The 13,561-nt window shown below is 40.3% G+C and overlaps 1 protein-coding gene across 1 annotated transcript in view; it reads right to left on the bottom strand.

Annotated features, from left to right (window-relative positions):
- Positions 1–213: 213 nt before the first annotated feature.
- Positions 214–13,561, bottom strand: part of adipor2 (adiponectin receptor 2) — a 36,422-nt gene continuing 23,074 nt past the window's right edge. The window contains exons 3-8 of the mRNA XM_039791942.1: positions 6,289–6,462; positions 5,150–5,321; positions 4,463–4,649; positions 4,139–4,326; positions 2,673–2,866; positions 214–2,482 (exon numbers count right to left, since the gene is read on the bottom strand). Coding sequence (XP_039647876.1) covers positions 2,354–2,482; positions 2,673–2,866; positions 4,139–4,326; positions 4,463–4,649; positions 5,150–5,321; positions 6,289–6,462 — 1,044 coding nt within the window. The 3' untranslated portion in view covers positions 214–2,353. The remainder of the gene's footprint in view (positions 2,483–2,672; positions 2,867–4,138; positions 4,327–4,462; positions 4,650–5,149; positions 5,322–6,288; positions 6,463–13,561) is intronic.

Genomic DNA, 13,561 nt, shown 5'->3' with positions numbered 1-13,561 from the left:
AAAGTACATATAGTATATTACAAGGCAACCAAGATTGATGCCTGGTTATAAAAATAGAAGAAATGGAAAAGCAAATACAGATTTTTTTTTAGCAGATGTTTGACAATTAACTCATTGGATGAATAATGTACAGGTGACAAGCTAATTATATTCTGTACTTTTATGTCATGGTTCAATGTTGTGCACATACTAACCACAAACAAGACAAAGTGACAGATTCGGAAAAAAACCTTTTTATTAGAACAATACAGCAGATATAAAGGTCTATTGCAATCAAACACTCCCATCAGAACAGAACGTGTGCTTCAACAGACAATATTTGCTCCCCAAGAGAAATAAATTAATATAAACTACATCAAATAAAAACAGAGAATGAAGAAAAACTGAGAAATTGTGTTCAAAATCTTGTTCAGAAAAAGCTGCCATCAAATAGAAACTTGCAAACTTAAATTTCAAACAATCATAGACATACAGTTTATGATAAGCTCACAATTTAAGTGTTTCCGTTGTGGAGCGAGATTTTGGTATTGCCAGAAAGTTCCCCTTTTGTTTTAATCTCCAAGTAAAGTCTCCATATCGGAGGCAGGTCATGTGTCCTTAATGTAGTTAACTTTATCATATCTTTACAGGATACTTCTTTATTTGCTAGGACAAGACAGACATGGTACTCAGGGCCTCTTTCCTAACATCACATGATCTCTGGATAAATAAGAGAAACCAGTGATAAATAATAGAAAAGAAAAAAAGAAATTAAAGCTCGCAATAATAATACCAAAACCAGCAGTGGATAAAGTGAAATGCAATCCAATCAAAAAGAAAAACATGTTTTCAGACAGAGTAGCCAAAGGAGGAGGACTACAATGAACTGCATCTGTACTGTAATAATACTGCAGTTTGACCAAAATTATATATATATGACTCTGGGGCCTTGTTTATTAAAAAAATATCTTCAAGTTATCCTTGTGTAAAAAAAAATATGATTTTTAACAAATCATGTAAGGGCATGTCATAGAAAAGAATAAACTTATATTGGTGACAAGGAAATTGGTTTTATATTCAGACATATCAGATAATTTACAGTAAAAAGATGAATGAAAATGGCTACATATCAAGAGGACTCTTTTATATATCATAGTTTTGACTTTAGATTTGGTTTTTAAGCACAAATGTTCACATGAGAACTTTTTTTTCGTGAGGCCTGATTTGAGATCTGTGCACCAGGTCTGTGACAAACACAAGGGCGCAGGGTCAACACAAAAGTGGAACAAAACTGAGTAGAGAACCGTTGTTCTGCTGTCTCCTCGTTTATATTTCAAGGTTTTTAGATCAGAAAAGTGACTCTGAGTTGTCACTTCCCACCTGCACTGAAGGCAAAAATACCAGCGAGTTTTGAAGTCGCCATTTGTTTGATAAGATTCAAATGTTGTGTTGTATATTTCCTCCTTGCTTCCACCTGTCATCATCGCATATACACACTACATGAAGTTGTTTGAAGCGATTCCCTCCAACCACAGAATTATTGTATTATTCTCACCATTGCACCTCACTGCTAGAGAAAGTGTATATAAGACCTCTCCTTCATCATCTAACATATTTATTTCTTCTTGCCATCATGTCATAACATTTTTTTCTTTTTTCATATATATATTTCATAGAAATCTATAACCCCAAATTTAGAAATCTTATTTACATGGAAAAGGTTTTCTTTTTTTTTTACTTTTAAAAGTGACTGCCCACCCCAATTCCCAACATCTCCCTGCAACCTTCACAATCATGAAAGAAATCCACTCAGTTATTTTTCTTTTTTCATATTTCAATGCTCTAAAGTGTGAATTAGAAAACAGCATTTAGCAAAAAAAACACACCACAAAATGTATTTTTTTTAAAGCCACAATTATGCTTCCTTTTCAAATTCAACCATTAAACAGTCAGAACTCAACACAGAAGAAAATGTAGCATGATTGAAGGGAGGTTTTGAATGCCTCACCTCCCTCCCAAACAAACAGAGATACTTTCTGGAAAGAGTCTCAAAAACGGGTTTATAAAACACACATCTTGTTTTATAATCGAAGCAACAGAGCCAGAAGAGGTGGGGGTGGACAGATAGACAGACAGAGGGACAGAAAGAGAACAAAAACCCCTGTCAGTCAGTTTTAGAGAGGCCATTCTGTGTATTACGCACACAGACACACACCAGACAAGCCACGTCGGTCTTCAGTTTAGTGGGAGAGCGTGTGTGCATGTCTTAGGTTTTGTGTGTGTGTTTGTTTGTGTAACTCTGTGCACATTATTCAAAACAGTGCCTCCCCATAAATTGTGTGTGAGTAAATGACTGAGTCAGTGTGTGTGTGCGTTAGAGGGTGCCGTCCGCGGTGCAGCCCCCTCCTGCCTTGAGGCGAAACTCCTGCAGATTGGAGACACCGTGGAAATGAACGCAGGCTCCTGCGACCACCAAGATGTGGAACAGCTGGTGGGAGTGGAACTAGGCAGACAGAGAGGAAAAAAAAGAGTAAATTAAATGTGTGTTAGAGAGAAACAAGAGAGCAAAATGTGCTGATAAAAGTGCTCCTAGCTTGGGATTGCTTTAGCTTTAACATGAGGGGGAAATGGCTTCAACTTTGAGAATGCATCCCTAATATTTTGTGCCGTGTGTGTTTTTGTTAGTTACTTACCCAGATGTCACACTTGCCAGGGAAGAACCTCTCAGGGATGCGAGCGGCGTACAGACAGGCTCCAGTGATGTAGAGCGTCGCCATGAGCAGCAGCCAACCCATCTGACCCATTGTGGTCGCTTTAATCAGACCCTCGCTGATGACAAAGTGCAGGGTAGGAACCACGCCGCTCAGACCCAGACCCACAAACACTCCTAAACGCAGACATTGAAGGAGAGAGACTGTGAATACTTGAACCTGCATTAAAAATGTGTTTTGGGATGTTGAGTTTTGAAGACCTAAGAGCTAGTTTTGAGGTCCCCAGGACATCTTTCTTCTTGTATCTGCGCTTAAGATCAGCCCTAAAATGTTATGGAGTACCATGGGGAAACAGTCTTGAGGCGCACCCAGTCACTAAATGGTTTGTTGATTTTCCTTTGAGAGGATTAGCGTCCAAGATCTATGCTAAACTGTTGAAGTATCTATAGGAGAACTCCCAATAGCAAGGAAATGGGAGCGAGAGCTAAGCCCTGAGGGGAATGCAATTAACTGTTCCAAGAACCCAAATCACCAGCAGATCCACTTATGCCATAGGACATATTGGACCGCTGAGAAGAGATACATCTCTAAAGTCATTCCCACTCTCTATTGCACATCCTGTCAACCTGAAAAAACTGGAACTTTCCTGCACATGGTCTGGGAGTGTAAACAGGTACATGAGTTCTGGAATAAAACAACATCAATAATATCTGATGTGATAGGATGTTGACTTCCTACTGACCCGATTGTTTTGTTACTTAATGACGACTCTAAATTACACCTGCTTGGGAGACAGAGGAAAGTTTGGCCAGCCGGCTCAACCGCAACCAAGAAAATGATAGCTCAGCACTGGCTCTCCCCCCCACTCGCTTTGTATAAAACAGTGGTTGGCGTATGTTCTGGACATGGTTATGCTTGAGCTCTCTACAGCAAGGATTAACAAAACCAAGTCATCTACTATAGACCTATGGAAAAACACAGCAGAACAAGTATCAGTCCTAATGACCTCAGCATCACAAGAAGTAGAGGAGAGGGACTAGGCAAGGTGGGATTTCTGTTTTTGTTGTTTATTTGTTTGTTTTTGTTTTCCTCGAGACCACAGAGGGTGGGGGGTGGGAGAGGGTTTTTGTTCTTGTTCAATTGTATTGTATGTTCTAAATATAGAAAACACAATAAAAAATTGATTTAAAAAAAGAATTGTTTTGGATCACTTGAGGTGACTTATATTCACATTATAAAATGAATATCAGCAAACATGTTAGCAAACAGTTGCCTATTTACACATCCAGCAGACACAGAGCAATATTTTCATCTACTCTGAGTCATCTGGCCACTCTCTAAATGCTCCACTGTGTTCACCAGCTAGTGAGTGACCCCATTGTCATTACACATGGTCAATTGATCCAATAAAAAGTAAACATGTGTATCATGTCACTATCTCACTCTACCTGCTCTGACTCCTCTGTACTGCGGTGTGGCGAAGAAGTCACACTGGGAAACGGTGATGGCGGCCAATCCCAGTATGCACACCACTATCAGGTAGATGAAGCGGGGCTGAGGGGAGCAGTAGAAGGAGTAGTATAACCAGGGGACAAACGAGCCCATGATCAGGAAAGCGATCCCACTGTAGTCCAACCTAGAAACAGGGACACAGAGTGGATGATTACAAACACTGTTTGCCCATTGGCTTTACTCTTTCAGTTTAAAGGCCATTTTTATTTTGTAGAATCTTAGATAGCGAAATCTGTGAGTTTACAGGATGAGCATCTTACTTGGAGAAGACTCTGGAGACGCCCTCAGAGTGGCAGTAGACTGTGTGGAAGAGCCAGGAAAAGGAGAGGCAGAGGACAGCTCCCAGGAAAAACATCCCGATCACCACCTTCTCCTGGACTGGAGCCACGAACGACATGTTGGGCCTGAACATGAACATCAGACCCAAACAGAGGAAAAACAAACAGCCTGCAGAGAGAGAAAAAAGACAAAGAGAGACAAGAAGACAGAGTGAGACTTTAATATAATTTAAGAAAAGAACCAAACAGACCAAAACAAGATAAAAAGCATCAATACTATTCACACAACCTTACTCAAATCACAAAGGCATATAGGTGCAGTATCTCTGTTATAAACACTAGGTCGGAGCAGAAACCCACACACGTGTTTCTATATCAGAAGAAACATGCCTTGGATTAAGCAAAGTGTATCAATTACAAACAGCTTCAAACCAAAGTTGCCAAAACACAAATCCAACTAATTCTAAAGGCACTCACAAAAACGAGTGAACAAAGAGAAACAACAAACACTAGAAGTACTCTTAACTCTTCCTTCCTTCACATTTTTGGGAAGTCAGGTTATAGTTGCCTCGTCACTCCACTTGAAGAGACAACTTTAAATTAAGATGGAAGTGCTTTGCTGGTTGTTAAGATCTGTGTTGTAAGAGCGTCGGTGAGTGTGTGCACTACCTAGCAGATGTGTCCAGATGTTTCCCGTTTCTGTATGGATTCTGAAGATGCTCTTGAAGCAGGCGCGGAACGAAGGCATGGGTGGCCTGTGCCCATGGAGCAGAAAGTCATTGTCCTTCAGCCAATCGGGGAGCACGTCGTGAGGTATGACGCGCCACCGGCCCTCCCACACCTGATTGGTTCATAGATAGAAAAATCCTATTAAGGTTTAAAAAAAAAAAAAACAACCTTATGGCTGGTAAGAATGGAAAAATTAAAAAATGACTCTTATCGTGTCCTTTATGAGAAGCAGCTGGTTGTTTACTGAATGTGTGTTTGTGTGTTTGTGTGTGTTTGTTTGTGTGTTTGTTTGTTTGTGTGTTTGTTTGTTTGTTGTGTTTGTTGTGTGTGTTTGTTTGTGTGTGTGTGTGTGTGTGTGTGTGTGTGTGTGTGTGTGTGTGTGTGTGTGTGTGTGTGTGTGTGTGTGTGAGATTCCAAGCTGGTCCATCAGAAGTCAACATTCCAGCAGTGTCATCTTACAAACAGACACTCATAACTCTTGATGTCAGATACATTTTTATTTTAAAAATAATGACACATAGTTGGTAAAGAAAACCCCCCTACAAGACATAAACTGGCCATAAAGAGTTTCAGGCAAAGTAAATGGCAGAAGAAGAAACCAATAATGTGCAGTTTTTTTAATTAACTTTGCACTTCCATACTACACTGAAAACTCTTATCAGTAGTAAACTGGTTGAATTCTGCAAGTGACTGCCATGTATTTTGGACATTTTCCAGTTTGGTTCGTGTCCAGACTCATGAAACATGTTTTGTATAAGAGATAAAGCAGAACTTAAAAAAATTTAAATGATAATCCCCAGCATATGAAGTTTGCTCAGGACACTCTGTTTTCATTTTGTTTTTATGTTTTTATTGGTGTCTTTTACTATGTGGTTTATTGAGTGTTGTTATAAAACCGCCTCGGTAAAACAAACATCACTCTTAGGAAGATTAGCAAATTTAGTGGGCGGTGGATTTAAAGGTGTGGTGCTCCAAAACGTATGTATAGATAAGTTAAGGGTCAGAATGCAGGGCAAATGTGTCTTTTCTACCATTTAAATGTGACCTGATACACATGCATACGTGTGTGTGTTCATTACCTTGTGTACAAACTCCTCCATTCTCTCCATGGCATGGTGAGCCTGCAGCAGCGGAGTCATTCCCATGAAACCTTCATCACTGCTCCTCTCATCCTCTTCTTCTTTCTCCTTTCCTTCTCTTACTTCGTCCTTCTCTTCATTTTTTCTTCTCTCCTCATCGCACTCTGGGACCCTCTGACAAGAAAAGAAACAGACACATTGTTAGGACAGAGTGACTTTAGAGGACTGGTTGTTTTATGACACCTAGGACATTTTCTCTTGTTGGAACAAAGAGCAAAAAGGATTTCTTTCAAACTTAAAACACTGATTTTTAATTCCTTGGGTCATTTCAGCTTTATTAGACGAATGAAATGAAGTGTGACTGGAAGAGCGAGTTCACCCTTTTAATCTGAACCTGCTACAAGCACATGATATCCACTTCAGAAATGTGTGAGAGAAGTTCCTTTAGGTTCAACACTGCATTACCTGCTGCTGACCAGTGGTGTTCGACAATGAACACGAATTGGTCATTGTGATCATAAGCAAACAAACTGTGGAATATAATCAGTAATGTTGTCTTGGGCTGCAAATATGTTATTCATACCGTCACCTCAAGGACTCTTGCCCTCTTAAAACAGATCAATAGCCTCTTTCCGACCAAGTAGTTACAGGAACGTAGTTATAGGAACAGTCCACTTCTAAACAGTTCTACAAACTATTCTCCCCCAAAACCGGTTTTGTCATTTGCATTTGCACTGGCCAAGTGGCCATAAGAACTGTTAATGGTCTTTATAGCGTCGTCACTTCACTTTAGCGCTACAATAAAGAGTAAACGGAGCTTGAACGGCAGCGTTTAAAGACTAGGCTGGAGTACTTAACCGAGAAACGCAGAAGACGAAGGCTCCAGCATAATATGGTCCCAATTAATATGATGGAAGAAGATAGAAGAGTAGAGCGCAACAGGCAAACAAAACGGTGGGTAAATTTAACTAGCATTAACAATTTGCTGGTTGAATGCATGATGTTTGTCTTATGAACTAGCATATGTAGACGAATTGCAACAGACAGTGAAGAATATGTACTGTTTGTGTTTCAGACGTTGCTAGGTCACTAACAGTGTTGGGAGTAACGCGTTACAAAAGTAACGCAATTACAGTAATATATTCCTTTTTGCTGTAACACAGTAATATAACGCATTACTAATTACATTTCTGTAATATTATGCCCGTTACAATCTCAGTAACGCGAGTTACAATGTTTTTTTAAGAATTCACCAACACCAAACATTTCTTCACAGGAAAAAAAATAAATAAATTTGATGGTTGAGATGACTGCAGAGAAAGATACATTTGCGAGATGGACATTATTTTCAGGAGTTATTACGCTGCGTTGAAGCGAGCTGTCCCGTCACTGTTGCCGCGGTCAGAGCCAGAACCAGAGACGGTACGGACAACATCTGTGTCCCAACAGGTGACGGTACGTCAGCGCGGACAGCAGTGTGTCCGAGCTGCTGACAGATAGAAACATGTCGGGAATTAATGTACACGTAAATATCATTGCATTTTATCAGCCGTGGAAAGTAACTATGCCATACTTCAGTACAACTGTAAGGTATACTTTTAATTGAGTATTTTCATTTTATCCTACTTTCCTATTGTACGTTTTACTTCTCTATTTGTATAGCTTTAGTTAATTTGCATATTCATATTAATTACACAAAATATTATAAATAATCAAGGATGTATTACTGTGGATAAAAATGAGACTTTATTGATCCAGTGGTGAAATTCGCAACCTATCTGCCAAGTCAAATTTCCGCTGTTATTTTGGTGAAAGTAACTCAAAAGTAATGCAAAAGTAGTGTAAAGCATTACAATTCAGAGACAGTAATATTGTAATATAACTAATTACTCTCAAATGACAGTAACTAGTAGTCGATAATGTATTACATTTTGGAAGTAACTTGCCCAACACTGGTCACTAAGGGTTCCTATGTGGAAAAGGGAAAAGACCCTGCCCTGAAGTAGGAACTGAAAGCGTTACAGGAACTGTGGTCAGAGAAACTCAATAATCCCCAAATTGGTCCAGTCGGAACACGAGAAAAAAAGGGTTATAGGAACGTTATGTTCTGGGAACTGCAAAAATCCATCCGGTGTAACCTCCTGTGATAGTTTTTTCATTGCCAGACCTATCTACACAGCACTGTGTCAGAGTTGGAGTATGGCCTGGCTACACCACTTATCTATTCTGGGATAGAGGGAAAAAAAGCTCTGGCTTATTTGTATTTCTTTAAACCAATTACAACCGTCCTGGGCAGCTGGAAGCCCCGGATGCAGTGACAGTGCCCTTGCAAAATAGATAGCGCAGATAGCGGAAGGGGAGGGACATCAGGTGCATGTCATACTTTATCCCATCACTGTACATCTGGTATCCAGACTAACCAATGGGTGACTTTCCTCTTTCAGATTGTGTAATTTGAAAACACATTTATAAGACTAAAGGGGTACAACTAACTAGTATTTCACAAGAAAATACAAATGATTACAGAAAAGAAAAGATTATTTTTAGGGCTGCTCCCTCTTAGTCAATTAGTCGACTAATCGGTCGTTTTGGTCTTAGTCAACTTAGATTTCTTTAGTCGATTAGTCATGTTTTATGCTTTTTTTCATGCTTTAATGACTTATTTCCAAGAAACGTACGAGCACATCTCTGGTAAACACAAGAATTAAAGTGGTGCTTTTGCGGAGAAACTCAGATTTACAGATCTGTCGATTAATTGAATGAGTGTTAGTCGACTAAGAATTTCTTTAAATCGAGCACAGCCCTAATTATTTTCTATTAAATGAATCATCTCATGACGCAGTCCTTTAGGGTGGTTCAGACTCCTAGGTTGAGAAGCGCTGTCTTAGTCAAGAGTTAATATGAATGTGAACACTGATTAGTGTGTATTTGGGTTTCTTCTCCAACTGTATGCAACCAGATCAGGTTATTAGAATTATAACAAGCAAAAGTTAAAACACACAGTATATTTTAAGAAAGAATTGATAATTTTTGAGGAACAGATGTCGACACAGTCTCACCAATCTTCCCTGTATAAACGGAATATTAGACAGACAATGACAATTCAATCTAACAGAACAGTTGTCACAGCTGGGGAGCCGGGGACAGAATTAATATGGCTAGTGCTTTTGTGATAAATACACAGTCATTCATCATAACTGACACAAACAAACGATCATACACCGAGCTGAGTGTGTCACACACTGATACACTAAAAACAGTGATGTGTGTAGATTCAGGTGCAAAAAACTGGGGGATAGACAAGAAAAAAAAGAAGAAAATAAAAGCAGTGAGACAGAGATAGACAAGACAACGAGAGCAGAAAGAGAAGTCCTGTTGTATATATAATGCATGACTAACCCATTTTTCAAAACCCAGCAGCAAAACACACTCCAACTGCATGGTCCCTGCTTGTGTGTGTGTGTGTGTGTGTGTGTGTGTGTGTGTGTGTGTGTGTGTGTGTGTGTGTGTGTGTGTGTGTGTGTGTGTGTGTGTGTGTTGACCATGATGTCTCATATGTGGACATTTGCATGTCTCACACAAAGTCTGCAGACTGGTCAGACTTTGTTAGTCTGACATCTGCCTGTGTGCCAGTGTATTGTCTGCGCTTACTCTTGCATGAGGATAAATCTCAGTCTGCAGCTGTGTATAGTAAGAAAGGGACACACACACACATACACGCATCCAGTTTCAATCAGACCTGAAGGCGAGCAACTGTAAAACCACATTCTCATAAATCCACGGTTTCAAAGCTGAGATAAAGGTGCCATCAACTGTGTGTGTGTGTGTGTGTGTGTGTGTGTGTGTGTGTGTGTGTGTGTGTGTGTGTGTGTGTGTGTGTGTGTGTGTGTGTGTGTGTGTAAGAGTCACTGATTTAGTGTACTATGTGAACAGAGGGTATTTGGGTGACTGCCAAGTAGTCACGTGTGCTCTGCAGTCTTTGTGTGTGTCAGTAATAGCCTCTCATGTGTGCCCATGCATGCATGTAATGCAGGTGTAAGCTTAAATCCAGATGCTGCCAGTCTCGCTGTGGACTGTGAGGTTATTCATGAAGGGTGTGAATACCTCTGTGCATGTGATGTCTGTAGGGGGACAACAGGGTGTCTTCTAGGTGTACTCAAGATGCCATCACTAAATAATATACACACACAATCACACCTGCACAGATTATGTTGAAGCACGGTGATACACACAACATACCCACTGCTATTTCACACAAAACATACAGGTACATAGGACGACAGCTACTGTACTGTAACAGTAAATGCTTTCAGGGCAGATTGGAATAGAGGACAGTGTGTCATACACACTCTGCTTTAGTTAAGACATACAGTACGCAAAAGAAGGCAACACAGATAGGGAGAGAGAGGTGGGTGGGAATCATTTACCCAGGGCTTGGTTTACACCTATCGCTATTTCTAGCCACTGGGGGACCATAGGCAGGCTGGGGGAACGCATATTAATGTTAAGTGAAATTTTCATGCCATGGGACCTTTAAATCAGGTTTGTGAGAAAGAGAGAATGTGTGTATGTGAAAATGAGTCACAATACTCTTAACAATAGTGTTATCACATGACCTTGTCTTATTCTTATTGGTGGTGAACCAAAGCAGGAAGCAGGGCTAGACCGGCGTTATTAAACGCTGACTCTGGCGATAGCAACATGCAAAATCGTTGACGAAAAAGTAGTTGAACAAAACATTTTTTTTTTTTTTTTTTTTTTTTTTTTTTTCTCTCTCTCTCTCTCTCTCTCTCTCTCTCTCTCTCTCTCTCTCTCTCTCTCTCACACACACACACTCACACATCTGATTACTCCACATTTTAATTATTTAATAATAATTAGCCTACACTGTAAGTCAGTAGTAGGCTATACAGTGGAGTTGCATATGAAGTGGTTTGGGGTCCTTCTTTAAGTCATTTTGAGGTACAGTTTGGTTCTGGAGAATTCTACAAGCAGCAATACCACATTTCAAGCAACGGCCTGTTCCAAACAGGCACATTTTACTAGTGCTGACTCGTTTGTACAAAAACGAGTCCTAATCCTGGTGCCTAAATTACCCACAATACAACTCAACCACCAACAATTTGGTCAGAGATTTGGCTAAGATATGCTAGTAGCGTCTAATGTACATAACCTTAAGTTACTAACCTCAAACAGAGATGACCTTGGGTTACAGAGGTCTGGTAAGCTCACCTCTTTATTAAAATAAAAACTTGCACAGATTGATTTCCAGTCTTGATCTCAAGAATGTTTGTGCGGTCGCTGCGCACATAACATTCAACTGCCTGCGTATCACATGGAACACAGGGTTGAGCTGTAAATTGGAGGCTGTGGGTGTTTGCAGACATTTGTACTGAAAATGTACTGAAAATGACCAGCTGCCAGACTGAGAAATGAAGAAGAAACTTATTATCTCCTGTGAAACATCTGTTCAGCTGCACGAAACTCAATTCAGACTGTGAAAGCCGCAATGTTTAAGGTTTAGCAGCAGGTGATGCAGAGAGTTTGGCTGTCAACTGCTCAGCTGAATTTGCTGTAATCAGATCTAATAACGACGTAGAGAGAATATTCAGAGAAGACTGTAGGAGTGAAGTAGGCTACGGTTCTTGGAATGTGGGCTACTCCTAAAACACGTTGCAGACACACGTTACTTGGACGAATGCAGTATGTCTGCCACACGTGACTCAACATCAGCTGTCCAGTTTTCAACAAGTCATCACAGAGGTTAAGGAGTCAGATTTCGCTCTGTGTGAAAGTGTGTATGTGTGGTGAAGGTCTATCCTTGGCTCTGAGGGCTCACTGGATAACCTCATTGTGAACAGTATGACTAACAGTCCTGGGGTCAGTGCAGCCTGGCTGGCTGCTGGTCTGACACAGAACCACAGTCACATGTGTTGGGAAATCATCATTAAGGTTGTTGATATACTTTCAGCAGAGCACAGTTCCTATTTTTCTAGGAAGTTTCCTGGGAAAAGCCTGAGGGGATCTTTAAGAATCTGGAAATTTATTTTGGTAACATATTCAACCTGTTAAAAGGGAAGCATTTATGAAAGTATGTTTTTGGCTTTAGGGGAAGTTTGGAGAAATCTACCTAGATCGAAAATAATATTACTAACTTTACATTGTCAATACCTGCTGGGGCTTGTAAACGTGTAGGGCTGTTGCGACTTTAATACTCCAGGCCATGTTCAAATCTAGCATTTACTGCTGTATTAGAGGGAGCAAACATGCAGAGAAATAATACTGATAATTAGGTCTGCAACAAAACTGATTGTGGCAATTATTCAGACTGGTTTTCTTTGCTTTTAAACTTACAAAAAGATAGGGTGTATATAGATTTGGGACACAAGTACAGTAAATATTTAGCGTTGCATTAAACACAACAGCAACACAACAACTACAGTTCGAAAACCGCAATGGATAAAAATACCCTGGAAAATCTTACAGGAAGGAGTGTGTTTGCAGGACAAAGTCATGAATAACAACAATAGCACATGGACTTCCAACACTTTTCACATAAGCATGAGCTAAGCAGCTAGTCTTGGCTGATGTACACACACGAGAATACGAATGGAACGAGGAAATCCCTTGAGACACCAGCCTGCTCCAGATTAAATGAGGCAGGTTTTCTTAAAAGCCCCGGAAGGCCAATCTATCCCTCAGTTTCACACACACACATACTTAAAGAACATATATCCAGCTCCCCTCAGACTCATTAACTATTCTGTACGTAGACTTGGCTAATGACTTTTGTTTGACTAATGACAATTATTCCCATGCACACACACCTAACCAGCCTTTGTGTGGTGAGGAATCCTCCGCTCCAATTAGTTTTTGCTCTACATTCAACTGGTGGATAACAAGTTTGAGAAGGAAGTGAGGGAGGAGAGACATTTAAGGAAAGATCTTCCATCTTCCAGTGAAACACGGAGCTTTAGAATTAAACAAAGTCACATGCTGACAGTTTGGTAGAGGCTGGGATCCAGGAAACAGCTGCCAGCCAACAAGAATACAGCTCAAACTCTGTGGACCAATGACAGCAGAGTCTGAACTTATAACGGACCAAAGAGGGAAGAGCTCACCCTTGTACAGCGTAACCCCTGCACAGGAGAGGCAGAGAGATTCAACATGTGACTTGCACATGCACAATTCTCTCTCAGGACCAATTTGGAAAAGACGCCAAGACCTTCAAAAACAGAGTGTTACAAAACAAACACGCATGCCCGACCCTAAA

Source organism: Perca fluviatilis, chromosome 23 (genome assembly GCF_010015445.1).
Source record: "Perca fluviatilis chromosome 23, GENO_Pfluv_1.0, whole genome shotgun sequence".
NCBI classification, from domain to species: domain Eukaryota; kingdom Metazoa; phylum Chordata; class Actinopteri; order Perciformes; family Percidae; genus Perca; species Perca fluviatilis.
Note: the sequence above shows the minus strand (reverse complement) of the source record. Positions and strands in the feature narration are given on the sequence as shown.